This window comes from Mus caroli, chromosome 7 (genome assembly GCF_900094665.2).
Source record: "Mus caroli chromosome 7, CAROLI_EIJ_v1.1, whole genome shotgun sequence".
In the NCBI taxonomy this organism is placed as follows: Eukaryota; Metazoa; Chordata; class Mammalia; order Rodentia; family Muridae; genus Mus; species Mus caroli.
This window is the reverse complement of record NC_034576.1, coordinates 68,994,314-69,021,376: the sequence shown is the minus strand read 5'-3', so window position 1 is coordinate 69,021,376 and position 27,063 is coordinate 68,994,314. Positions and strand designations below refer to the sequence as shown.

Below are 27,063 nucleotides of genomic sequence, written 5' to 3'. Positions count from 1 at the left end.
CTCTCTCTCTCCCTCTCTCCCCACCTCTTTCCCTCCTCTCTCTTACCCTCTCTTTCTCCCTCCCCCTCCCTCTCTCTGCCAGAACTCTCACCTCCTATTCCCTGCCTGATCTCATTGGCCATAGGCCTTTTTTATTGACAGGTGCTGCTTCCACTCAGTACAAGAGTCTCTCTACATTCTGATATCAGGCCAACTCCTCATCTGCAGGGCTCCTTCAGCCATGGCCTGTGCAAGCAGAAAGCTGCATAATGAAAGACAAGAGAATGAGGCAAACTTTGTAAAGAGATACTTGGGATGTTCCCACCCCACTACACCCCCCCCCACCCCACACCCAACACCCCACCAAGAAAGCCAGGAGGCAGCACACTCAGACCTGCATAGCAAATGCAGTCCAAGACCCCCTTCCAGGGGGAGGGGTCTTCAGTGCTCCCATTAATCCATTTCTGTTGCTACCACAGAATATCCCATGCTAGGGAATCACTAAACAGACGAAGTTGTTTGGCTCGAGGTTGTGGTGTGTGAGAGAGCCCAGAGCTTGATGCTGGAGGATCTCCATATTATATCATCCCAGAAGGCAAAGAGTGAGAGAGTGGGGAGCCAGAGGCCCAGAGGGGGCTGTATTTCCTTTTCTAACATGCCCACCCCTTGGCATGGCTACCTTAAGTTTTCCACACGTGAGCATTGAGGGGTGAAGGGAAGACACGGTCTAACCATAGTGCTCAGCTCAGGCCTCCTCACTCCAGCCTGTGGAACTGCTCCTAAAGCCAATATATGTTCTTTGGTAGAAAAATTAGAATCCTAGAAACGGGAAAGAAAGAAACCAATTTGCAATTCATTGAGGAGAATATTTGTTTCTGCACTGATCTAACATACTTGGTTGACAAACCTCAGGCTGATAAAAGTCCCCTGGAAATCCTGGACTTAACGCAGACTATTAGAATTCAATGGTGCTTCATACCCAGCAGTGCCCATTAGAAAATTCCCTCCACAGTGGTGATAAGAAGCACCCGGAACTGTGGGTAACTAGGGAACCTTGAGTCCCAACTGGGTAACCTGACTAACGGAGTATCCAATGCATATGCGTTGACCCAAAGTCAAGAGCTGACAAGGGAGGAGCAAACCCCACAAAGGTCTTGAATAAGTCTACAGAGGTTACAGCAGGCTTCTCCCAGGGCTCCACCCTGCCTGCCTGGGAAGTGGAAGCAGCCTGTGGCTCAGGAAGCCTGCACACTGCAGAGGTGACCTTGCTGGCCTGAGAGAAGACAGCGTCCTCACTAACTGGAGTGGTGATGGAGATTAGAATCTTATCCACCCTGTAATAAAAAATAAAACTTTAATGGGTTAAAGAGCCAGTGCGAGAATGGACCTTTCCCCTAGCAGCCAGTGCACTCAAGGCCTTGCACAACCTGTGAGCTTGTCACTAAGTCAACAGACCCCCGACTTTAAAATCTGTGAGGAAGGAATAGAAATGGGAAACAAAACAGTCAGGACTTGGCTCTACCCTGCCTACTGGCTTCAGAGACAGATGATCCTTTGTGGACTGGCCACAGCCAGGGGTGCTGTCATGAGTCTCCAGAGTCTCCTGCAAGCCATCCTGCATGAGATGCATGACTGTCAGGGGTGCTAGAAGAAGTGACAGCATGGCTGGAAATCACTCATCCCTGCTGTAGACCTTTCTCCTCTCATGTGAATGTCACCGGCCCGCAGCCATGGACAGATGTCCTGCTAGCTGATGATAATGATGGTAGTTTTTCACCTTCACTAGTCCTGGCTACTTGATTAAGAATAAGGTAACCTGCAGTGACCCGGAGGGTGGAGGGGAAGGAGCCTAATTGCATTCCAAATAGTGCCTGGGCCAGATTTTGAACACAGTAAGGGGATACAGATGAAATAAGGTCACCGGTACCTCCACATGAGTGGCAGCTGTGGTGAGAGCTGTAAGGAGGTTGGAACCCCATGGCAGTCCTCCCTTGAGGAAACTTCCCTGGGGAAACTCAGGGAGTGCCCAGAAACTGTCACAAATGACAAGGCCACATTGGCTCTTGAGAAAGGAAGAGACTCCGTGTTGTCATTTGCAACTGGAAGACTTGACTCAACTGCAGTAGCCTGAGGACCTCCCTTTGGGACCCTTGAACACAGCGCAGAAAAGAATTTCAGGGTGACTCACAGTGAAGCACAGTTGGCAGAGTTGTCTCTTTAGAGTGACAGAGATGATGCACGCTGTGGATGTAAGCAGAGGCCATCAGAGGGAAAAGGAGACATCTTTAAAGGAAGGATAATGGCTCCCGCCTAAGACGTGGGTGTGGCCACTCAGGAGAGTCAGTGCTTAAGTTCCTTAAAGTGTATATGTGCATGTGTGCCTGCATGCATGTGTGCAGGTGTGTGTGTGTGTGTGTGTGTGTGTATGTAATTTTGTACCTGAGATTAATGACCAGGCTCAAAAATCAAGCAAAGTTTAATAATTAAGTACAAAACAATGATCTAGGTCACCTATTACCCCCATCTTAAAGGCTCTCCCTCTTGACAAGGAAATTGCCAGGTTTTACTGGGTAGTTGTTGAGGGCTGGTGTGGAGAAAGGATACTGTGGTAGGTAAACTCTAAGGTCTCCCTCCATCTGTCTTTTCTTGACTTGAGCTCTCCTCTTACAAGTGCAGCTTAGGGAAGGGGACTGACTGCCCTGATGGCACTCTGGGTAGGTCTGTCAGTTGTGGTGATGGCTTTTGGTTCCCAGTCGGAGGGGAGGCAATCAGATGCTGGGTAAGGAGTCTCTTCCCTTCTGCCGTCCCTTTAGTTTTCCCTGACTTTCTATCCTGTCTTGGTCTCAGCTCCACAATAGCAGCCTTTTAATCCAGATTCTGGGTATCAGTATCATAATCCTTCATACAGTATGTACTTTCAAATACAAATCCGTCTCACCTGACCCAAATCCCTGTTATGGAGAACTAAGAATGGCAGGCCCCCTGTGTCCTGTGACCCTTAAAAGCAGCCTGCCCAGCCTAGACCTGGGTCTACCTTGCCTTAGGTCCAGCGGGGAGGCCCCAACCTGCACCTTCTGCTCCTCCTAAAGAGCTGATGTCCTTGCTTTGTCCTGCAGACACCATGCTGCGGCACCTGAGAGCCATGGATGCCATGAAGAACTTCTCAGATTTCCGTCAGGAGGCCAGCATGCTGCATGCCTTGCAGCATCCCTGCATCGTGTCACTCATCGGCATCAGCATCCACCCGCTCTGCTTCGCCCTGGAGCTGGCCCCGCTGGGCAGTCTCAACACCGTGCTATCTGAGAATGCCAAAGGTACCACACTCTGAGAGCATTCTAAGGGGCCATCCCTGTGGCCTACTCCTGGGAGGTCAGCAGAGCCCTAGTGCAGGAGACAGGGCCTTCCTCTTATCTCACATGTCTCTCTTGCAAAAAAAAAAAAAAAAAAAAAAAAAAAGCTTTGGGTGGTTTCATTGAGCCAAAGGCCTTGCCAATTCCAAACATGGGCCAGGGTATGAGGTAGCCCAAGGGTTCACACTTTGGGGTCAGACAGAAGCAAATCTCAAGTCTTAAAAGAAGAGGGAAAGAGCCCCAACTGGGAAGACATGGAGTCTCTGATGAGATGGCACCACTGGTCTTTGAAGAGACAGCATCTGGTACCTTAAGTCCCAGCAACATCACTAAGTCCCTCCTGTAACCATATCTACACACTGGGCACCAGTTAAGATGGTACTTACGATCCCTTCTGCCACGTCTTATTCCTCAAATAAACTTAAAGGGAATTCTGAAGGAATTACCCAACTATCCCCAAACGGATGCCAGAAGTAGGGGGCTGGCTGCCTTCTCTAAGAAAGAACGGCTATTAAACCAGTCACTTCTCGACCTCAGTGAAAATGGAAAGGATTTATGCAATGTCTCTATCTTTAGTTTACACTTGACCGCAGGACGAGGTTGGCCTCAGATGGGTGCCAGGGTCTTGAATCCTTTTATGAAAACACATGCAGCCCCACACACAGCATACCCTGAAAGGATCCCTAAGAATGGGATTTCTATCCTAAATGCATACGACTTCACTTAGTTGTTCTCTGTCCTCTCTGGCATGAAGAAGAGCAAGAATGTACCGGGGGCATTAGAGTGGTAGGGGATATGTTAGTCACTGTGTCACAGTGACAGTTCTCCGTCACTGTGACAAAATGCCTGAGACAAACAACTTATGAGAAGGGAAGGTTTGTTCTGGCTCCTGGCTTCAGAGATTTCAGGCCATCATCAGTTGCCCTTGTTCTTTGGGCCTGTGGATTGTGGTACTTTATGATGGGGGTCACATGACAGGAAAGATTGGCCATGTCATGTCAACTAGGAGGTTGGGGTGGGGAGTAAGTTATAGTTCTTCAAAGGCATGTCCCTGATGGCCTCACTTACTCCCGTGAGGCCTGTCTTAATTAGGGTTTCTATTGCTAAAACACCATAAGCAAAGCAGTACGAGGAGGAAAGGGTTTCTTTCTGCTTCTAGCTTGTGATAGATCATCTTGTGGAAGCCACGGCAGGAACCTAGAGACAGGAACTGATGCAGAGGCCATGGAGGAACACTGCTGGTGGGCGTGCTCAGCCTGCTCTCCTATACAACCCACGACCACCTGCCTAGAGTGGGCGGGGCCCTCCCCCATCAATCATCAATCTAGAAAATGTACCACAGGCTTGCCCACAGGGCAGTGGCAAGGGGGTTCATTTTCCCAGGAGAGGTTCTCTCCTCCAAACTGACTCTAGCTTGTGTCAAGTTGACAAAAACCTAGTCAGCACAAGGCCTCGCTTCCTAAAGGTCCCATCTCCTCCCAATAGTGCTATACAAGCCAACCCTGAAACCCCATCCAAACCAACGTAGGGGGGTCAGGGGAAGAATGAAAGACAGGGTGTGAATGTTAATTTGATTCCATCTTAAAGTTGATAGATTTGAACATAAATGCTGCTCTCTTCCCAAGATTCTTCCTTTATGCCCCTGGGACACATGCTCACCCAAAAAATAGCCTACCAGATTGCCTCGGGCCTGGCCTACCTGCACAAGAAAAACATCATCTTCTGTGACCTCAAGTCAGACAACATCCTAGTGTGGTCGCTGAGCGTCAAGGAACACATCAACATCAAACTGTCAGACTATGGCATCTCGAGGCAGTCCTTTCACGAGGGGGCCCTGGGTGTGGAGGGTACCCCAGGTTACCAAGCTCCAGAGATCAGGCCTCGCATCGTGTATGACGAGAAGGTATCTGCCTGCCCCCTCCCCTCCCTCCTCCCCCCCTACCCCCACCGTCATCCCTAAGCCCAGCCGTGCAGAGCAGGAGCCCAGGACCAATGAGAAGGCAGACAGGCAGTCCTGGGGCTCTGGGCTCATCTTCTCTCAGTAAGGGGGATTCCGGCTCTAAAAGATTCTGTCTGTATCTTTTAGTATGTGTGTGTGTGTGTGTGTGTGTGTGTGTGTGTGTGTACGTGTGTGTGCAGGTATTGTTGCCTGTCCATCCACCTTAGTGTCTTCCTTGGTCACTCTCCACCTTATGTTTTGAAGCAGGCTCTCTCACTGAACCTGGAACTAGCTCACTGATTGACTAGTCTTGTTGGCCAGTGAGCCCCTGGAATCCTCCTGTCTCCACCTCCCAGTGTTGGGATTCCAGATGCATACTGCCGCTCCTGGCTTTTATATAGGTACTGAGGAGCTGAATATAGATCTTCACGCTTTCACAGTGAGCACCTTACTCACTGAGCCATTGCTCCAGCCGCAGCTTCAGACATAGCCACAAGAGTCCAGGATAGAAGTGTACCTGCACCTAGATCTCAACCATCACATTTCAGGCACCACCTGGAGACAGAATAAAGGTGATAGAAGGTACCACAGAATAAAGGTGTGTCCAGGTACCACAAGGTGCTGGTTAAGTGCCAAGCCAGAGGAGTGTGAGTGCTGGGGAAGTGAGTGTGGCTTCCCAGGCAGCTGCACAGCCAGCTGTGGCTGGGACAGCGGCTGAGTCCAGCTGTCTGCTCCGTTAGCTGCATGTCATGCCGGCCTGTTCCGTCACCTCCCCCTTATCTCTAACTTACCTGTGTTATACTTATTTACCTATGCATTTATTTAGGGGGCACCTGTGTGTAGAATTCAGTAGACAGTTTGCAAGAGTGAGTTCTCGCCTACAATGTGGGCTCTGGGGATCGAACTTAGATCATTGGACTTAGCGGCAAGTGCCTTTACCAGCTGTCACTTGCTCTCTGGTTTCTTATTATTGCATTATTTCCAGATGGGTCACGGACTTTGATAATGACCTAAGCCTGCAGCTGTGGCTGTTGCCCATAGGAAAGGCAAGCCAAAGCAACAGAAAAGAAAGACTGCTCAGTAGCAGGAGACGCAGACAAGGTGTCCCCTGAACATGGAGGCTATGATAGAAGCAGTCACATTTAAAAACTGCTGCCTCCAGGCTGGAGAGATGGCTCAGAGGTTGGCTGCTCTTCCAGAGGTCCTGAATTTAATTCCCGGCAACCACATGGCGGCTCACAACCATCTGTAATGAGATCTGGCGCCCTCTTCTGGCATGCAGGTGTATATACAGGCAGAACGCTGTGTACATAAAATATCTTTAAAAGAAAACCTGCCTGCCGACTCCATCTCGGACATTCTCTTATGAAAGATGTTCTCTGACCTACGTGAGGTCTGCACAACTCTTTCCTTGCTGGTTTTTTATGACAATTAAAACACATGGGACATTCCCTTTTTTGTGAATTTCTTATACAACCCTCTGGGGTCTTGGCTTTGGAGCCCTTAGTTGGCACCTGGTAGTTAACAATTTCTGTGTGTATGGCTATCATATGGATGGAAAAATGGATGGATGGAAGGATACATAAATAATACAGATAGAAGAAATGATAAATGGATGGGAAGAGGTGGTCAGAGGACTGTCTGGATGTTTGGACAGGTCAGTTAAGTAGATAAATTGGTAGATGGACTGGGGAGAGCCTGGTTGTGCCCTCCCGTTCCTTCCTCCTCAGGGCCAACTTTCTAAGGTTGCTGGGCCCAGGCAGGAGACCTAACTCGGCTTGTCTTCCTGCCCAGGTAGATATGTTCTCCTACGGCATGGTGCTATATGAGCTGCTGTCAGGACAGCGTCCTGCACTGGGCCACCACCAACTTCAGATTGTCAAGAAGTTGTCCAAGGGCATCCGCCCAGTTCTGGGGCAGCCGGAGGAAGTGCAGTTCCATCGGCTGCAGGCACTCATGATGGAGTGCTGGGACACAAAGCCAGAGAAGGTACGCAGAGCAGAGCGGAGCCTGGCCTGTCTTCCCCTGGTGGTAGGGGCTGTGGGACTCCAGAGCATGTGTGTGCATGCTCACTTGCCCTCACTAAGGACAGCTGAGCATCTCTGTTCATTCTCGTCCTGGTTACTCTGATGGGTCTAGTCTTGGGGTATGTGTGTGTGTGTGTGTGTGTGTGTGTGAATCTGTCTGTCTGTCCTTGGAGAGTTACCTTTCTTCTTCTCTACAACATGTGCATACAGGACCAGAAGTATTTCAAATTTTGGAGTTTTTCAGATTCTTAAGATATTTTTAAAATATTAGTTGAATATACCCAATCCAAATATCCAGACTCTAATATGCTCTGAAATCTGGAACTTTTTGACTTTTGCTCAATGTATATATCAAATGCATTGTGGTAATATAGTCCCCATCCAAAATCAGAGGGAAGGTACATATCTCTTTGGAAGATTTGCTCATGAGAAGCAGGGCCTATATTACATTTTTAAAGAAAGTTCCTTGTTTGTTGGAAAAGGACTTTAATATCAAACTTAGCACTTGTCCATCAAATCAGATAATTAATTAATGCAATATGACTAGAATATGAGAAAGATCCCTTACAGAAGTTTATGACCCTGGACTTAAGGTAAGACACAAGGTAGGCCTTTGACTCCAGAGCAGCTGAGCCTATTACTATAGCCATGATGACACAGAGGCTATGAATAGCATGCATTGATTGATTGATGATTGATTGATTGGAGGGGGAGGTGTTTGGATGCCTTTTCAGTCACTCAGTCCTCCGATTGGGAGGATTCACAAACTCCCCAGGCTTGGGCCAGGTGGCCCTGTATGGGGGACCACACAGCTGTGCTCACTAGAGACCTCTCTCCTGCAGCGCCCCCTGGCCTTGTCCGTGGTGAGCCAGATGAAAGACCCAACCTTTGCCACCTTCATGTACATGCTGCCCTGTGGGAAGCAGTCGGCCTTCTTCTCATCCCAGAGCCAGGAGTACACTGTGGTGTTCTGGGATGGGAAAGAAGAGTCCAGGTAATCTCTTCCTCTGTCCTTCCCTGCACACTGGGAACAGAAAGCAGCGATGCCGGTGGGGTGTATTATTGAGCAGACAGCAGAAAGCAAAGCTTGGTTGTAGTACATTCAAAAGAGAAGAAGGGCCAGGCGGGGGTGGCAGAGGCCTTTAATCCCAGCACTCAGGAGACAGAGGCAAGGCGGATTTCTGAGTTCAAGGCCAGCCTGGTCTACAGAGTGAGTTCCATGACAGCCAGGGCTACACAGAAAACCCTATCTCAAAAAAGAGGAGGGGTACAGATTTGAAGCTAAGGGAAGCAAAGAAAAGGTTGGATGTGTTGGAAACCCAATTCCAGGAAGAGAGGGAGAGTGTTGCTTCAAGATGAAGTTAGCCACATTCTGAACACGGACATTAGATGATGCTGAAGGTGGAAGGGTGAGCAGCCAATGGGGTGGGATAAGGAAGCCAGCAGACCAGAGCCGAAGGAAGGCAGGGGACCAGAGCCAGAGGGAGGCAGGAGGCTGTAGCAGAAGGGTCACTGTCTAATAACTGGCTGTGGGGCAGCCTCTTTCTGGTTTCAGCTCTTTTTCATAGTAAAGTGGCAGGAAGTGAGAATGGGGAATGAGATATCTGAGAAGAAAAGAGAAGGTCCAAAATGGTCACCATGATCTGGGGAGCCAGGGTGCCTGCAGGGAAGTACAGAGACCCACTGTAAGTTACAAAGAAACCCACCAGCCTGGCTATGTGACTTCTGCTCACTCCAACTCCTAAGACTGAAGATGGCTGAAAACCTGACTGTTTCACCAGGAAGGAGAGAGGAAGCAGGATGTGAGGGTCTTTCAATGGGGCATTTAGAGAGAAGGCTCGTAGGACCTGAGACCGTAAAGTAGGGAGAATACACAATGGCCCTAGAAGGTCCCCAGCTAGATATGATTCAAGGCAGAGTAAGCTGAAGATCCAGGAAAGGGTCAAGAGGCAGTTGACGGTCAGCATCGTGTGGCCAGAGAGCAGTCAGTAGCAGAAGGCAAGAGGTTTGCTGTAGGGAAGACCCACTAGGAGGAAGAAAGAATTCCTGAGACCCAGAGGCAGGGCATGGGAAGGAGAGTGGCAAGAGACGAAATCTCCATGGAATGGAGGTTTTGTGTGATGGCCTTTAGGGTTGTCCGGTGCAGGCTGCCCCTTCTGCCCCCAACACGAGAGCTTTGCAAGTTAGTGTAGTCTTCAGATGCTCTCAGTGGAGAGCATTTACAGGCCTCACAGTCTGGGGAGAGGAGGCTTAGATGATGTGAGAGTTGACAAGGGTGGGATCAGCAGAATGAACTCCGACATTTGCATGGATCTGAGGCTCTTAAGCTGTCAGTGGGGACATGGACAAAGGGAAAATAAGTTCACATTTCCAATTCTTTGCATTGGAGAGGACCAAAGGAATGCCACTGGCACTCCGGGATCTAGACATGGTCTCTAAGTACCAAGGAGAAGCAGGGTTTATCAAATGGCTGACTCCAGGGCTGGGCTTGGAACATTTGACACAAGAGAAGCAAGGAAGCAGGCAGAGGCTTCTGGGAGCATCTTATTGGGACCCCGGAGCCAGCCAGGTCTGCGGATGCTGGGAAAGACCCTCTCTCACCCACCTGAAGATGTTTGCTTTCCCTTCATCACAGACGTGAGCAGGATGCTGGAGAGAGTTGGACCTGGGGAAAAAATGATCTTTTCCAGTAAGAAGAAAGTGTCCTTAAAAACTCCCACCAAAGAAGGGAGAGTGAGGCAGGGGGCTTCTACTTGGGCACACAGAGTAGGGAACCTGGAGAGAGAGAAGATCAGATCCCCAGACTGATCCATGGAAGAAGAAAGGGAAGAAGGCAGGAAAACCAGGGCAGCATGACACTACTGTGGTTAGACTCTGGCCTTTTCTCTGTAGTTTTTATTTTTCTTACAAAGTGTCATTAATTTTTTTTCAATACATAGGAGGAAAGACTAAAATGATAGACAGGACTTTGAAGAAAGTTTAGTTTTCAAGTTTTGTATCCGTTTTTATCATCTGCAGTCGTTTGGTGTCAGTCAGGGATGGAGAAAGCCTTCTAAAATCTGGCTCCAGGAAAGAACTCATAGCGTGGCTCCTGTCCATTGCTCCACTTCCTCTCTGACCAGGAGAAAGAGCTATGGGGAGTGTGGCTAACCAACTAACCACTCCTCTACTTGGCTTCATTCCCTTCTCCATGCAAAGGACACTGGGGACATGTGAAGGGGCAGTGGTGCTGGACACATCCTGGCCTGTGAGCCAAGTGCTTGCTCTCCTCACTAACTGTGAGCTGTTCTCAGAGTACCCAGGTTGGAGGTGTGTCTTGAGCTCCACCCAGTCAAGTGGAGACTTTGCACATCTTATCTTTAGCCTGCAGCTGTCTACTAAGCTCAAGAGGCTGCCTCTGTTCCTGTGATGGGTGGGCTCTGGTCAGTGGGAGAGCAGTGAGCAGTCCAATGGAGGCGCCCTTTGTCATCATGTTGGGATGGGTGCCTGAACCCTTGGAGGTCACAAAAGGAAAGGAGGCTTTCTTTCTGGCTTCCTGTTGGAATGCCCTTTCTCTTCCATGGTCAAGCCTTGCATAGCAGGCAAACCCAGATGTACCCAATGGCATGAAGGCTGGTCCTTGAGTCTCTCGGGATGTGGCAAGGTGTGCTTCTGATTTCAAGAGGTGAACAGGGTAGCAGACAGCATCCTTTGTGTGTAGTTACCTTTGTGTCACTGTGGACAAAATAACTGACAGAAACAACTCAATAGTGGATAACTGATCCAGACTCACTGTGTCCAGTCCCTGCTGTCTCAGTCCCCTGCCCTTGGGAGGAAAAGCACGGTGGCAGAGGCTCTTTTACTTCTGAGAAGACAGGATGCAGAGAGAGGAAACAGGAGAGACAGAGAAGGTGGGGAGGGAGACCGGGGTCCTAATAGATCCTTCAAGGCCCTGCCACCAATATCCCATCCCCTCCAGCTAGCCTCGCCTCCCAATGTTGCTAGAACCTCCCAAAATAGTGCCTACATCTGGGAACCAAATCTTTAAAACATGAACCTGTGATAGACCCTTCACGCTTAAAGGATTACCCCTGTTCCAAGGCCATTCCCCCAGCCTGGGGAAGGAGGTGCCCCTGGCTATCTGAAACTAACTATATGTTGTTGCTAACCACAGGAATTACACGGTGGTCAACACAGAGAAGGGCCTTCTGGAAGTACAGAGGATGACCTGCCCCGGGATGAAGTTGAGCTGTCAGCTCAAGGTCCAGAGCTCAGTGTGGATAGCCACGGAGGTAACTGTCAGCCTCCAGGGCCTGTGTCAGGGTGAGCGTTAGAGAGGTACAGTTCCCAGGGGGACCAGACTTGTAAAACTACAAGATGTCAAGATCAACTTGTCCCTGAGCGATCCCTAAAATAATGTCATCAATCCTGTGAGGTAGGTCACCGGGGGAATCACTGCTGGCTCCTGCTGGCCAAAGCTAGGATTCAGGGTAGTAAGAATAGGTAGAGACGCTCAGCGGGAGAAACTGGGTGTGTTGATGGCATTCTGGGTTTCCTCATAATACCGTGAGGGCCATGGAGCATAGCTCATCTCCGAGGACCTTCTGCCTCTGTATGCAGAAGTCATTGAAAGATCCAAGTGGCTGTCCTATGAGAAATCCAAACGCCGCTCCAAATCAAATGCTCCAGGGTTATGAGTAGGGGACGGAACATCATAATGCTTCTACATGACTGTTTAGAAGTATATAGATCTCCCAAAACCCATAGAGACCCATGGCATGAAAGCCTCACTGATCTGTTTTAGGAGAATACACAGAGAGATCTCTAAGAGTACCTATTCCGATACAATTCTTTATAGCAACAATAAATTCATCAAATATGTTTTAAGGTGATGAACAGAGGAGGTGACCCCATATACATCCTTGAGGGGGTAAAGGGACTCTGCCCATGGCACACTGTCACTGTATTGTGACCTCACTTTGCTAGTGGTATACTCATGCATAGCCGAAGGGAGCTTCTGAGACGTTCCATCCCCCACTCCTCAGGACCCTCTATGAGTTAACTTTCTTCCAGACTGTAGTTTTCAAACAAAAAGCAGAAATGAATTAGCAAGCAAAATGCTGCCTTTAGAAAGGTACCAAAGGGGTTCCCCAGGCTGAAAGCATCCTCATAGGACATACCTATAGGTCACTTCCTTCTCTGGCTCTTACAGCGAGCTTGTCTGCTTTTTGCAGGACCAGAAAATCTATATCTACAGCCTTAAGGGTATGTGCCCATTAAGTGTGCCCCAGCAGGCTCTGGACACCCCGGCTGTCGTCACCTGTTTCTTGGCAGTACCTGTTATCAAAAAGGTAAGGTGGGGAGAGGGGCATATTCAGGTCTGTCACCAAGTATGGGAGGATCTCCTTGCTGAGGACAGTGGAGTCACACCTTTCTGGGCCACCTTGCCCAGGTCATAGCCAGCTTTAGAGACACAGGTAACCATCGTTAACCTGTGCCTACTGTCCAGGAGCAAATGCCAGTGCCCCTGGTTTAGATGAGGCTCACGCTGGTGCGGATAATGAAGTAAACATGGCTCCTTCTCTTGATAAAGGCATCAGGAGCCTCTCCTCTGCCCTGGCCACTGTTTTTTCTGATTAGTGGGCATAGCTGATTCCCTTTCATCTGCCTCTGCCTTCTCTCAAAGACTTGCTTTCCTTCCCAGGCCTCAGTCCTTTGCCCAGCATTACCCAGCATTACCCAGCATTGCCCAGCATTGCAGAGCAGACCCACTTCCTCACCCTCCTAACCCCATTCACTCAGTGCACTCCCCAGCCCCAGCTCCACCGCATCTTGGCATGGAATCTTGCCTCACTAGGGCTGGCAAGGCCACCTCTTGACTGGTCCTGGGCCTTCTCCTCCAAACAGTGGACACGGGAGCTTCACCTTCCCTTCTGGTGAACTGTCAGGAACTCCTCCGAGAAATTGGGTGGCACTGCTTGCTCTCCCAAGTTCTGCTTCCTTCCCTGGATCCAATCAGGTGACAAGGGGCCTGTGGGTACAACGCGTGCCTTCCACCAGTGCATAAGCATCACTTCCTAGCACCGCTTTTTAAAATGTGCTGCCTGCCCTTTATGTGGTCCCCATTTGTCTGCCTAACATGAGGATGATTGAGTAATGAAATGGGTCTGGGACCCACGGAGCCCAGAGTTCCAGGCTGGGTACTTGGAGCTAAAGGTTGCTATGTCTTAGTATGTCACCAAACCTGTGAGCTTTTCTCTGCACCCTGATCTAGCTTCATTTCTTTATAAAAGGGACAGAAAATGGGTATGAAACGACCCTAACAGTCATTTATGACTGTAGCCCCAGGAGCACCCTAGGCAGCTGGGATCTCTACACCAGAGGCCGGGAGAACCGGACACAAAGCATTATTGAAGGGCCCTGACAGCCAGAGCCCCAGCCAGGGCTTACGTCCTGCCAGAGCAGGGGAAATAAAGCGGACTTGTGTGAGCCTCCTGCCCAGGGTGCCTGCCCCCGTGGAGGTTGACCTGCGGAGGCCACACAAGGGCAGACCGTGCGTGCATTCTTGCACAAGCACGCTCACAACCCACCGAACGTGGTGTTCCCCACGCCGTCCAGCAGGGCCAGGATCCAGAAAGACTTATGGCCTGTTTGCTCTGGCTGCTTTATTGACCTAGATCCTGAAGATGGATTTTGAGAAATTTTCCTAGGGCTCCTTACTGTGGGTGTTGTGTGAGAGGCCACTCACTCCACTACCCTGAACAGCTGCCCACCCAGCTCCACACAGGCACCCTGACTGCTAACAAAGTGGCTTTCTGCCATTCCTCCTGGCTAGATAGAACAAGGCTGGGGTCCTGTCATGAACTCTGACTTGGTTCTGTGGCCCTTTTCCTGACCCACTCGCTCTGCTCTGCTCTGCTCTCCTCTGCTCTGCTCTGCTCTGCTCTGCTCTGCTCTGCTCTGCTCTGCTCTGCTCTGCTCTGCTCTGCTCTGCTCTGCTCTGCTCTGCTCTNTGCTCTGCTCTGCTCTGCTCTGCTCTGCTCTGCTCTGCTCTGCTCTGCTCTGCTCTGCTCTGCTCTGCTCTGCTCTGCTCTGCTCTGCTCTGCTCTGCGATACCCCAGGAAGCCTGTATTTGGCTTTGTACCTGCAACTTTGGCTTCTGCTTAGTAACCGGTGGCGGTGGCTACAGAGGAAATGGTGCTTTGTGGTACGTCAAACTCCTCAGTAGTGTCAGCACAGGCTCTTCAGAGTGCGGATGTGGGCACATGGGACCAAGACATGCCAGCAGGAGAGTTAAGCTAGAAGCTCGTTCTTCCAGAGTCATAGATTGTCCACTTGAAGGAAACAGTGGGATCCCAGGCCACAGAGGTATCTCAGACTTAACCCTTTCCTGTGCCAGTGCAGTGCCCAGGTGATAGTGGTGGGCACAGAGATCTGCCCCCTGCTTTTCTGGAGTTCTCCACCGTGTGAGCAACGAACAGAACTCATGCCTATAACAGCTGTCATGTTAATAAACTATCTACAACAGGGAGAGCATTCTGCCCTGCCTTTCATGAGGCCTTCATGGCATCCAGGAAAGGCAGCTCCCCGCTGCTCATCCAGCAAGGGACCAGTGCCAGGTGGTGGCACCCTTGCTTGATGCCCTTGGCACTAAGGGCACTGTTCTCCCTGGCTCATCTCTTGCCTTGCAGCACCAGTGATGGGTGTGGCTCTGCTGGGGCAAGGCTACATCATCTCTGGACAGAGTCCTGAGACCCCTGAGCAGGCCAAGATTTCAAAGGCTTTACTTCTCTGAGGCACTATGGAAGATCATGTGACCACTTGAGGCACATAGACTGATGAGTCTGGTGTCTGCGGTTTCTCTCTTCGCATGTGTGACATGAAAGAATATCGTGTGTCCCTGTCCCTTCCCCCCACAGAACTCCTTCCTGGTGCTGGCAGGCCTGGCTGACGGACTCGTGGCTGTGTTTCCTGTGGCACGGGGCACCCCAAAAGAAAGCTGTTCCTACCTGTGCTCACACACAGCCAACAGGTCCAAGTTCTGCATCCCCGACGAAGACGCACGGCAGAACCCCTACCCAGTGAAGGCAATGGAAGTGGTCAACAGTGGGTCTGAGGTCTGGTACAGCAATGGGCCTGGCCTCCTCGTCATCGACTGCACCATCCTGGACATCAGCAGGCGGCTGGAGCCCTACGCAGCCCCATCCACGGTCACGTCACTTGTGTGCAGCTCAGACTGCAGAGGAGAGGAGATGGTCTGGTGCCTCGACGACAAGGCCAATTGCTTAGTGATGTACCACTCAGCCACCTACCAGCTCTGTGCCCGGTACTTCTGTGGGGACCCCAATCCTCTCAGGGACACGTTTTCTGTGCAGCCCTCAGTCCCAGAAACCCCAGGCAGTCACAAAACCACCTCAAAGGAGCCTGTGGAAGAGTGCATCGCAGACGTGAGCATCATGTACAGCGAGGAGCTGGGCACGCAGATCCTCACCCACCAGGACTCGCTCACTGACTACTGCTCCATGTCCTCTTATTCTTCGTCCCCGCCCCACCAAGATCCCAGGTCCCCTTCTAGTCTGCCCAGCTCCCTCACCAGCTATTCCAGTGTGCCTTTCTCTGCCAACTATGAAGACTCAGACAGGCTGCAGGAGCCCAGTGTCACCTCTGACAGAACTGAGCATGACCTGAGCCCCATGGATGGGGAGACGTTCAGCCAGCACCTGCAGGCTGTGAAGGTGCTTGCTGTCAAAGACCTCATTTGGGTTCCTAGGTAAGCTTTGTGGTGTGGAAGTATCATTTCTGAGCCTCTTGCTTTGGGGCTAGGTTGAGTGGAACCTGTGGCTTCCTTAAAGATTCCCAGATCCATCTGGGCCATTCTGCCGAGCAGGCCTTGCCATTCGGTTTTAGAATTGAGAGTGATCTGGATAGCACAGCATCCTGAGCCAGCTCTTCCCCTGTCTTGGTTTTGGTCCTTTAGACATGGCGGAGATATCATTGTCATCGGCCTGGAGAAGGATTCAGGTGCCCAGCGGGGCAGAGTCATCGCTGTTTTAAAAGCCCGAGAGCTCAATCGGCACGGGTAAGATTGAGAACCCTTCTATATGGCTGGGGGGGGAGGAGTGTGGGAAACCTTAGGACTCACTAACATGCCCACTAGACAGCACAGCAGCCCTGCTACCCCCTGGGTTCCCACAGTTAAGCCTCTGGATCCACCAGTGTGGCCACAGAGCCAAACAGAAGCAAGGTGGGGTCCTCCAGGCAGCTCCTGAGGTTCAGCATGGCAGCTGAATAGAGCATCAACCACTGGCCAAGGATATCTATTTCTGAGGTGTCTGTGTACCTGTGGATCAAGTACACTGCCAAAGGTGTATCACCAGGGCCAGATTCAGCTGGGATTGAAACGGAAGGTCTCTCCAATTGGTTCACTGTCCTTCCTACCAAACAGGAGAGGTCCCCCACCCCAATGTTAGGGGACCCACCAGCCCCATGAAGCACCAGATAGGGCCAGGTGACATTGTCCCACTCTGCAGCTCCTCTCTCTGAGCCTGAGAGTGTGACTTGATGCTAATCTGCAGTGAGTAGCGCTAGGAGACATGCCAGTCGCTGCTGTGAGGACAACAGTCCAGGGCCCAGTCTTCGTGGCCAGGGAGATGGGAGCCTGGCATTAAGCCAGAGTTCTTGGCAGTGTTTATCCCTTACCCTGAAGCTCCCCATGAAAGTCCCTAAAGCCAAACGTGTGAAGTATTTCCCATCGTAGTAGATTCACTGGCAGCATGCGCTGTCACTCATCCTTGGACAAAGGTCTTTATTCATCTTTAATATCATCGCACAGTCCCATTCTGCCCAGAGCAGTGACAAACAGCCAGTCACTCATGCCACATCCAGTCACTTGCCTGCTAGCACTGGGCTTTCTCAGTGAGTCCTGGGATCCTCTCTGTGAACGACTCTGGAAATAAGATCAGGCTTTGCTCCTGAACCCTGGCTGACCTGGTAAAAGGAAGCTTTGTGTCCAAGTAGTTCCCAGCTGCCAAGCTGGGCTTTGGGAAACAAATGGGTCCTCAGAACCAGGTTGGTTGGCCTTGGCACACCTACTCTGACTATACTGGTATCCTTTTCTAGTCACACCCCCACCCCCACCCTGAGACAGGTTTTATCAAGAGTCGGGCACATTTGCTAGAAGGAGAAAGACCCGAGTTGGCCAGCTAAAAAAGCAAGGAAGGACCAGAGACTCTTGATACCTTGGTGAAAGAGAGCCTTCATGTGTAGTGGGGCTCAGTCCCTGGGCCTAGGAGGAGGAGGAGACCAGACCCAGAGATGGGCCAGCAGCCCTGCAGAGACACCATCAGGACAGAGAGAATGCCTGAGCAGAAACTTGCCATGCATGCACAGACCATGCACAAACAGCTCACAGCCTCAGAAACAACATAAACAGCCGTGGCCTGAAGATAGCAGATCTTCTGCCTAACATATTCCTCTCAGTCTCCTGAGTCTGTCATCTTCCAGAGCATTAGTCTACAGCGAATGCTTACAAAAGTAAACGGGTACCCTTGGCCTTTTAGGTACATTATAAGGCCCCATCCCATAGGCCAGATTACCAGGTAGAATCAGGACTTTCAAGTTCATTCTAGAGCCAGACTGAGCTGTTTATGACACCCTCTTAGTAACTCCGCCCCCTTCAAGGATATCCATGAAGAGGGAGGCCCCACCCTGACCTAGTGAGGACTCCTGTGGGTGATCATAGATCCCCCATCTCTCTGCAGGGTTCTGGTGGATGCTGCAGTGGTGGCAAAGGACACCGTAGTGTGTGGCTTTGCAAACGAAAACACGGAGTGGTGCCTGGCTGTCTGGAGGGGCTGGGGCGCCAGGGAGTTTGACATCTTCTACCAGTCCTATGAGGAGCTGGGCCGGCTGGAGGCTTGTACTCGCAAGAGAAGGTAATGCCTATGGAAGGGCCTCTGAGTGGAGCCAGCAGGTCCGAGCCACTGCCTGACCCCTCAGCTCCAGCCCTCCTAGGGCACAGAAGACAAGCGGGTTCTTTGCTAAGCCTTCTGCTAAGAAGGGCTGAGAAGCTAGGAGCTACTGGCAGTTTGGGAGTTCTCAGGTTCTGAGGGGAAAGTTACCAGCCCATGGGAAGCCACAGGGTCTGGTTGAGAGAGGCCTCCTCTTGCCTCTTCCATAGGCTTCCAGGAGCCGGGGCGAGTGACCCCACTCCAAGCCTTCCTGGCATAATGAATGGGCCTGTCCGTTTTTTATCGCCAGGCCTCAGATGGAATTACACTACAGAGTCTTGGTTGAGGAGCAGTTCGGGGTAAGGTGGGAGGAGGGCTATGACCCCTGGCCCTCCTTCCCCCAAAGACCCCAGTCTTTCAGCCTGTTTCACAAGGCTCTGAATCCCTGGAGTGTGAGGCCCAGCTTGGTGGAACTGAGATCACATCTCCTGCTTGGCAAAGGCTACACATGGGAAACCCCAGAAGGACCTGGGCAGGCAGCATTGCCCAATAGCGGGGATGAATGGATTCCTTCAAGAGTCATGGCCGGAAAGCCCAGTGCAAGGGCCCCTGGTCCCCCTTTACATTCTTCTCCCCCAACAAAAGGAAGGAGAAACCCAATCTCTGGGCCCAGAGAAAGGGCCTGTGTTTATGGCTTGGTAAAATAAACTTGGACACAGCTGGAGCACAAGCCCTGTTTGTTTGCACATCATAATCTTGTTTATCACTTTAACAAATTAAGTAATATCTCAGCGGTTAGGCCTGGTTGTGAAATCCCATCGTATGGGACTTATACTGAATTATGTATTTGCCAAACATTTACTGCCCACGTGGACAGCAGATGAAGAAAAGCCAAGTTGTTAACAGGGTGTACGGGCACAACGGGGACCATTTTATAAATCCTGTGCACACGTGTGCACACGCACCCACATCTTTGCCGAGCCTCGCCCTTAGAGGATGCCTAACCTAGAACTCACGTTTGAATGTGAGACTGTATTTGGCTCAGGTTACTGAACCTTTTCTAGAATTAAATTATAAAAAAGAAAACGTAAGATGTGTTGCGGGGTGCGCATGCTGGTGAGACTCGTGTTATCTGAGAATAAACAGACTTAGACGAAACCATGGCCTTTGTCTCTTGAGTGCGACACACAGGCTCTGGCCTTCCCAGGTCCCCTTGTTGCCCAGGGTACACATGGGCCACCCCTCTCAGCCCACTGCTGGGTGTTCCCGGATGCCCTGTAGTGATTCCCATGGGCAGTTGCTTTCCTGTTGGCCTCAGCTCTGAAGAAAGCTAGCTTCTCATTTCCTTTTGTGAGCCAGGCTCTGAATCCTGAGGACCAGACCTTAAGCACTATGGGTGCTGAAGCCCTCACCTCCGTTTCCCACCCTGATCTCTATGGTGAGCCTTGGAGGTCACTGGCTTTTCTTCTCCCCTGACGTCCCAAAGCTGCCTGCTTGGATCTCCAAACAGGAGCCCGGCCCTGACTGCCCTGACTGCCCTGCGCCTGCACCCTGTGTCACTGGTTCTCAGGCTGCTGTGCTACAGGACAGCCTCCCAGCTTTGCAGACTCAGCCCACCTTTAGCCTTTAGTGTCTCATCTTCTGTCCACAAACCGAGCCCTAAACCGAGCCTCATAGGCAGGGAAGGAGGACTTTCACATAAACACCAGGAACCTGAAGGGAAACAGCTAATGAACTTGACCACAGAAGAATTGAAAACCTAAAAGAGACCTGGGCAGTGGTGGCATATAACTTCAATCCCAGCATGCAGGAGGCAGATCTCTGAGTTTGAGGCCTGGTCCAAAGAGTGAGTTCCAGGCTAGCCAGGACTACAGAGAAACCCTGTCTCGAAAACAAACAAACAAAAAATAAAAACAACAATATAAACACCTATAAGGAAACTGTACCACAAAGGTAAACAACTGACAGAAGAAAAAAAAAACCCACAGAGCTGATGAGATGACTTATCATATAAAGGAGCTTGTGGGCAAGACTAAAGACGTGAGTTCAATCCCCAGGACCCAGGTGGTGGAAAGAGAGAACCAACTCCAACAAGTTGTGTATACACACATACTAAATTAATAACTATCACTTTTAAAGTATATTTATAACATAAATGAAAGATGAGCAGTTCCCTTACCCTGTATGCAAAATTCATATTCATCCATAAGAAAAAAAAAAAAAAAAAAACACAGTTGGAAAACAGATAAATGCCATGCACAGGCTGGTGTCATAAAGAGACACGGCCCCTCCACACGATAAAATGGCTTCCGTCACCCTCAAGTTATAAGGACTAAAGGACCAGCCATGGTTTCTTGAACTCTTGCTGAGCCACTAGGCAGTGTCACACTGGCAATCACCCAAAGACACTCTGCTGCTGAGGCCTCTCTGCTCAAGAGGGCAGGGGTGACAGTGGACATCCAAACAAAATAAGGAGCAAGAGAGGAAAGAAATCGAGAGACCAGCAGCCAATGACGAGAGGCTGGGGGGGGGGGGCAGCCCAGATGGGGGGGTGCTGCCGAGAAACAGCGTTTATGGGAGATCGCAGGGCCTCACATAGCAGAGCTTACACAAGCAAAGGCCCTGTGAAGGAGCTGGCCATAACTGGGTGACTAGACTACCATCAAGAAGGGAGTGCCCAGCCTGCTCCCCACCCCCACCCCACCCACACACCCAGCACACTATTACAGCTGTCCAGTGCACCATTGCCCATTGAATAGAGATCAGGCCAAAGAAATAGAACCAGGTGGGGTGTTAGTTGTAGTAGCTGTACCCTCTTGTACTCAACAGCTTATTTTGCCAGTCTGCCATTTCCCAGAAGCCTTTGCTAGTAGTGGAGCCTGTGCTCTATTCAGGCAGTTTGGTTGTGCTTGAGTAGGACTTTCCAGAGCATCCTTAGGAAGTCAAGAGCTACGGCAGGCATGGTAGTGCGTGCTTTTAGTCTCAGCACTCAGGAGGAGAAGGCAAGAGGATGTCTGTGAGTTCGATGCCAGCCTGGTCTACAAAGCAAGTTCCAGGTCAGCCAGAACTTTGTAAAGAGAGACGTTGCCTCAAAACCCAAAACAAAGCCAGTCCTGAGACAGGACCCTGCCTGTATGCTCTGACCACAGCCAGAAAATGAACCCAGACTCCGCCTACCAAGATCGATTTCCATGATAATACCCAAGTAGGTCAGAATATCATGAGCATGTGTTGGGTTGGGAGACAACCAGCCAATAGCATGAAGCAAAAGCACAGTGGGTGAGAGCTTCCCAGGGCTCCCAGACACCACCACTGCACTCTTGATGCAGAAAGGACACTCACCTTTATGCCTGAACTCCATGCTGTTCACCCTGGAAGAACAGCCAACAGCCTGCCCCAGGACAACTGAGGACAGCCAAACCCCATGTAGCTTTGTATCACTTGCACTTACCGCAGCCTAAGTAACCTCTATGTTATCTTAGGGCCAGGTCATTCCTGATTCCCACGGGCTTTATGTGTAGCTCAGTCACTCTCCATAGATGCTTATCTTCAGCATTGCTTCTGAGACAACAGAACCCATCTTTGTGGAAGAAGCCATATGTACTTTGTAAAGAGCATCGATGTAAACATGCCTTAAGTTTTGTTGTACGCCTGGGACTGAATTAAGTGTCATCGAGAGATTTCTTTTCCAAAAGTTTGCTGAGCTTAAATATGGCTCGAATATACTGCCCCGAGGTCAGACTCTAGAAATCTGGCCGAGCACCAGCTAACTAAGGCTGATTTGAGTTTGGTTTTTATCTCTTTATGGATTATGGTTCTGCAGCCTTCTATAAAGCTAACACACACACACACACACACACACAAAGGGGCTAGCTCCAAGGTAGGGAGGAAGTTGGAACCCTTGGTCTTCAGCATCCAGTAAGTCAATAGAGCAAGTCAGCCTTCCAAGATCTAAAACATTAATCAGCTTGGAATGAAAAAGGTAAGGAAGGATGTGGAACGGGGCAGGCCATGTGCCAATTTCATTTCTGGTCTTTCTCTCTTCAAACAATACAGGACAGTAAATACTTGCAAAAACATTTCCATAGTGTCACCGTCAGTCACCCGAGGAGAATGTAACACCTTTGAGAGGAAGTATTCAGGTTCCATGCACTTACCCCAGGATCTCATATGAGGGACTTGCACCTCCATAGACTTGCACCTTGGTGATTTAAGAACTGGTTTATTTCTCCATATCAGGTAGATTTAGGAGCCTGATACACACAGCATCAGCAGCAAATATTCTCTTCCTGCCTGAAGGGTACATCCAAATGGCTGCCAGGCAACAGCCCCAATCCCTGCATCCTTGGAGCCCACAGAACCCAGAAAAGGGCCCAGGCTCAGAAGGAAGATGCACACCGATGCTTCACAGTAGGATCTCACCATGTACGGCTGTCACAAGTCATGTGTTAGAGGCAGGGACTGCCCACATCACCCCCCAGATCTGGAGGTTCTAGGATTTCCCTCCACGTCCCTGGAAATGGCAGCATAGACCTGGATCCGTGGTCCACTGTGGACTTGTCACATTGCACGTGATCCATATTGTGACATACTTAGGATGGCTATCACTCTCTGTCAGCCACAGGAAGCCTGGCCTGTGGTCACATTCCAAAGCACTAGGGTAAGGGCTTCAGCTAGCGGATCCTGAGGGGACGCAATTCACAGTTCACCCCTCAACAAGGCTCCATGGTGGACCTTTGGAACATAAAACCCAACCAACCGAAAGCAAGAGAAGGTATTCACGATGTACCAAGTGAGGCCTTGGGTGTATGCAAATAATCACACACATAATGTTTTTCATTTACAAATGTATAAAAGATTTAAAAGACCAAAATCTGATCTATGACCATTTCTGGCTCCTGAGGTCACTACTGGTTTTTGTTGGTTCTCTTCTGGTTTAACTGAGTAATTTCTTTTATAATAAGACTAAGATCTGAGTTATATTTTTAAAAAAAAATCACTTTAGATACTATAAAAATGACTACTGGGCTGACACACGGCCTTTCTTGCTGCGGCTGGTCTTGCCTTGGGACTCTGAGCATCACAGCAGCCAATGCCAAAAGAATACGTTTTGTCAGTTTTTTACTTCCCAGAATATAGAAACGATCCACTACTCAAGCAAGACTCCAGCGCCTTGCTCCTTTAAGCCTGGGAGGAAATGTCATTCTGCACAGAGAATCTGCACAGAGAACATTCCAGTACTGTAGATAATGCTGCCCTTGGGGTAGCAGACTGCTTCCTGGAACCGAGTCTTCTATCTGTAGCAGGGGCTGCAGCTGTCAGAACCCGGGAGCATGTTGGCCCTGAGAGGCAAGTAACCCTCTCTCGAGAAGGTCAAGACAGACGCAGAGATACTGTGACACCTGGACGGAGATTCCCGTACCTTTCAACCCCATCTCCTGTGGGAGTTTCAGAAGCACAGGAAAGTCTGTTTTTGAGTGTCACACCTCTGAGAAGCATGAATGGCCTCCACCAGGCAGTGCCAGACCACCTGGCCAATTGGAACAACTTTTCTCAGCATTGGAGCCTGGCCTCAAAGACAGACCTTTAGCACCATGGTGCATCCTCACTCCTTGCCAGAGCCCTGCTTCATGCTTCCCTGCTTATAAAGTCTGTGAGGCAGAGTCAGGACTCACTCACGTGAGTGAGCCTCTGCACAGGATGCTGGCTCCCCATCCCCACCCCAACCCCCCAGCTGAGCTCTTAGGAGCTATGTGATACTTTTTGGTGGCCCCATGCTCTCCTGACTCCACTGCCCAGACACACGCCCCTAGGCTCCCAGCTTCCGAATCTACTTCAGTCTAGGTATACTGCCCTGAGACTTCATCAGTTCCAGTACATGCCAGCCTCCACCGGCTGCTTCCAGAAGCCATGGCCCCTCAGAGTGCCCAGTACACCAGAGCATTTTCAGTTTAATGGAGACACTGTTCTCACACAGCAATACTGTCTCCCTTTTCTGTCTCCACTGACAGACACACTTTTTTAGACAGATGACTAGTGGGATCCTTGTGGTTAAGCTCTGAGGCCTCACGGACACTCCCATCCTTAAGGCGCACCCAGCCTCTGTGGGCCACTACTTTGTAGCTCTTGGGCACACGATACTCAGTTCCCTTCGCTATACTGAAATGTCTGAGATAATTAGCTTTATAAAAATATCTTTATCTCACAGCCTGAGATCCCCCAGGTCCATTGCTTTGGACTTCTGGTTTAGGAACCAGACGGTAATGACCTAGACTGAATGGCAAAGCTAACTGTCTACCTCACAACTAGGAAGCAAAGAGAAAAACCAATCAGGGTCCCTAAATCTCTCAACACAGGAGGCTGAAGGACCCTAACCACAGAAGGGCCTCAGTCTGACTGGGAGGAACCAATGCAAAGAACCCCAACATGACTTAGCCCAAAGGGACACAAGGAAGAACACGCTCTACCAGGGTGCATGTTTATGTTTCCTTAGCTCCGGCTATACATCCCTGAGGCCTTTAGGCACGACACACTACCTCACATTTCTCACACTGTGGCCTGAGAACAACAGGGGTTTCCATCATTCACCAGAGATTCACACCAAAACCCATCACTGTTCACTCGGGTACAACTCTGGCTTTGGCCTCTAAATCAGTCCCTCTTGGGCTTGGGTTTGGCCCCATCTTTAGTCCCAGCCTCAGTTGAGTCTGTGGCAGACCTGACAGGACTTGGCATACCTTCTAGAAGATACTCTTCTATCCTCTGAGCCATACCTGGCCCCTGCTCTGGGAGTACACACTGGTTTCTAGAAGGGCACAGAGCAGATCTCCCTCAGCACAGAGGCCAGAGCTGCCCACCACACTCCTCCTTAGAAGGGCATCCTCTGAGGGGTACTGAGTTCTGTGTAGGGTGAAGTAATCCCATGTAGAACTACCACCCCTCTAACTTCAAGGACCATCCCAGCCAACCCTTCTCACACAGGACAGCCTCTGCCCAGATCTGCAGGGGAAACAGGAGAGGGCAGGGGTGAAGTGGAAGAGACCAGAAAATGCCTCCTCCTCTTGAGGTCACTGCACTCTCAGATCAAGGCAGCCAGACAGTAAAGGCCTGTGAACTCTCTATCTGAGTTGTAGTGATAAAAGTAGCTTGTTTTAAAGAGCTATTTGTTTTTATTTTATGTATACACCCACAGACCAATCTGGTGAGGAGTTTTCTCACTTAAGGCTCCCTCTTGCCAAATGGTTCCCTCTTCCCAAAGGATTCTGGCTTGCATCATGTTGACATAAAACTAGCCAGCCCATCCAGGTGTCTGCAGAGGCCAGAAGAAGGTGTCAGATCCCTTGGAACTGAACTTACAGACAGTAAGAAGACCCTGAGTGTACAAACACACACACACACACACACACACACACATGCATATTCTCTCTCTCTCTCTCTCTCTCTCTCTCTCTCTCTCCCACTCTCTCTCCTTCCCTCCCTCCCTCTCTTTCTCCTTCACTCTTTCCCTCTGTCCCTGTCACCATTCCTCACATACAGGGCAAGCATGATGTCTTCTATATTCCTGGGGACAAGTCATGATGTTACGGGTAGCCCACCAGTGATGAACACTCAAAGTTCATGGCCTATTCAAAGTCTTAATTCTGGCCAGCTGGGACCACACCACAAAACATGAAGTTTTTAAAGGCAGAGACCTTGTCCAGGCATCTCACTTGCAGCAGCAGAGGGGCCTTCGCATTGTGAGCAGTTTGAAGCAAGGAGTTTGGAGAGAAGCTAAAGTAGGTAGTTTACCAGCCTGGTGGCTCGGGGGGGCGGGGGTGTCCCCACACAAATAGACAGGTTAGCTAGATGAACGGTTAGCTGGAGAAGGTTCCTCACAAACAAGCAGTCTTTTAAAAAATTTTTTATTAGATATTTTCTTCATTTACATTTCAAATGCTATCCCGAAAGTCCCCTATACCCTCCCCCACACACTCACTCCCACTTCTTGGCCCTGGCGTTCCCCTGTACTGGGGCATATAAAGTTTGCAAGACCAAGGGGCCTCTCTTCCCAATGATGGCCAACTAGGTCATCTTCTGCTACATATGCAGCTAGAGACACAAGCTCAGGTGATACTGGTTAGTTCACATTGTTTTTTCTCCTATAGGATTACAGACCCCCTTCAGCTCCTTGGGTGCTTTCTCTAGCTTCTCCATTGGGGACCCTGTGATCCATCCAAGAGATGACTATGAGCATCCATTTCTGTATTTGCCAGGCACTGGCATAGCCTCATGAGAGATAGCTATATCAGGGTCTTTTCAGCAAAATCTTGCTGGCATATGCAATAGTGTCTGTGACAAACAAGCAGTCTGTTTTTTTTGGGGGGGGTGGGGTCGAGACAGAGTTTCTCTGTGTAGCTCTGGCTGTCCTGGAACTCACTCTGTAGACCAGGCTGGCCTTGAACTCAGAAATCCGCCTGCCTCTGCCTCTGGGATCAAAGGCATGCGCCACCACGCCCAGCCAAACAAGCAGTCTTAACAAGGCTAAGTTAGCTAGCATACCCTGACCTTCAGTTTCTAGACTACAATTGGGTAGTTTTCCAAGGGACTCTCCATCAAGGAGATAGGATTCTAATTAGACCTGGAATCAGCCTCAGCAAGAAGACAAGATGGCGGAGCCTCTGCGCTGTTTTGCCCCGTCACAATGGAGGGAAGAAACTTTGATCCAGAGACTAGGCTATGTGGGTTTTTCTGCCTCAGCTCCTGCACATGGCTGCTCCTATCAGAGGGACCCCAGGCAACAAGGCTCTATAGAGAAACACCATTGCTCCAAAAAGCACGGGCTGTGGACAAGATTGCACCAA

General features: G+C 50.2%; 1 protein-coding gene across 1 annotated transcript in view; it reads left to right on the top strand.

The window, feature by feature from the left end:
* The window catches only part of Lrrk1 (leucine rich repeat kinase 1), a 129,063-nt gene extending 109,682 nt beyond the window's left edge, over positions 1 to 19,381 (top strand). The window contains exons 26-34 of the mRNA XM_021167567.2: positions 3,096 to 3,293; positions 4,955 to 5,232; positions 7,063 to 7,257; positions 8,138 to 8,289; positions 11,449 to 11,566; positions 12,509 to 12,625; positions 15,194 to 16,044; positions 16,252 to 16,353; positions 18,035 to 19,381. Coding sequence (XP_021023226.1) covers positions 3,096 to 3,293; positions 4,955 to 5,232; positions 7,063 to 7,257; positions 8,138 to 8,289; positions 11,449 to 11,566; positions 12,509 to 12,625; positions 15,194 to 16,044; positions 16,252 to 16,353; positions 18,035 to 18,212 — 2,189 coding nt within the window. The 3' untranslated portion in view covers positions 18,213 to 19,381. The remainder of the gene's footprint in view (positions 1 to 3,095; positions 3,294 to 4,954; positions 5,233 to 7,062; positions 7,258 to 8,137; positions 8,290 to 11,448; positions 11,567 to 12,508; positions 12,626 to 15,193; positions 16,045 to 16,251; positions 16,354 to 18,034) is intronic.
* The last annotated feature ends 7,682 nt before the right edge of the window (positions 19,382 to 27,063 follow it).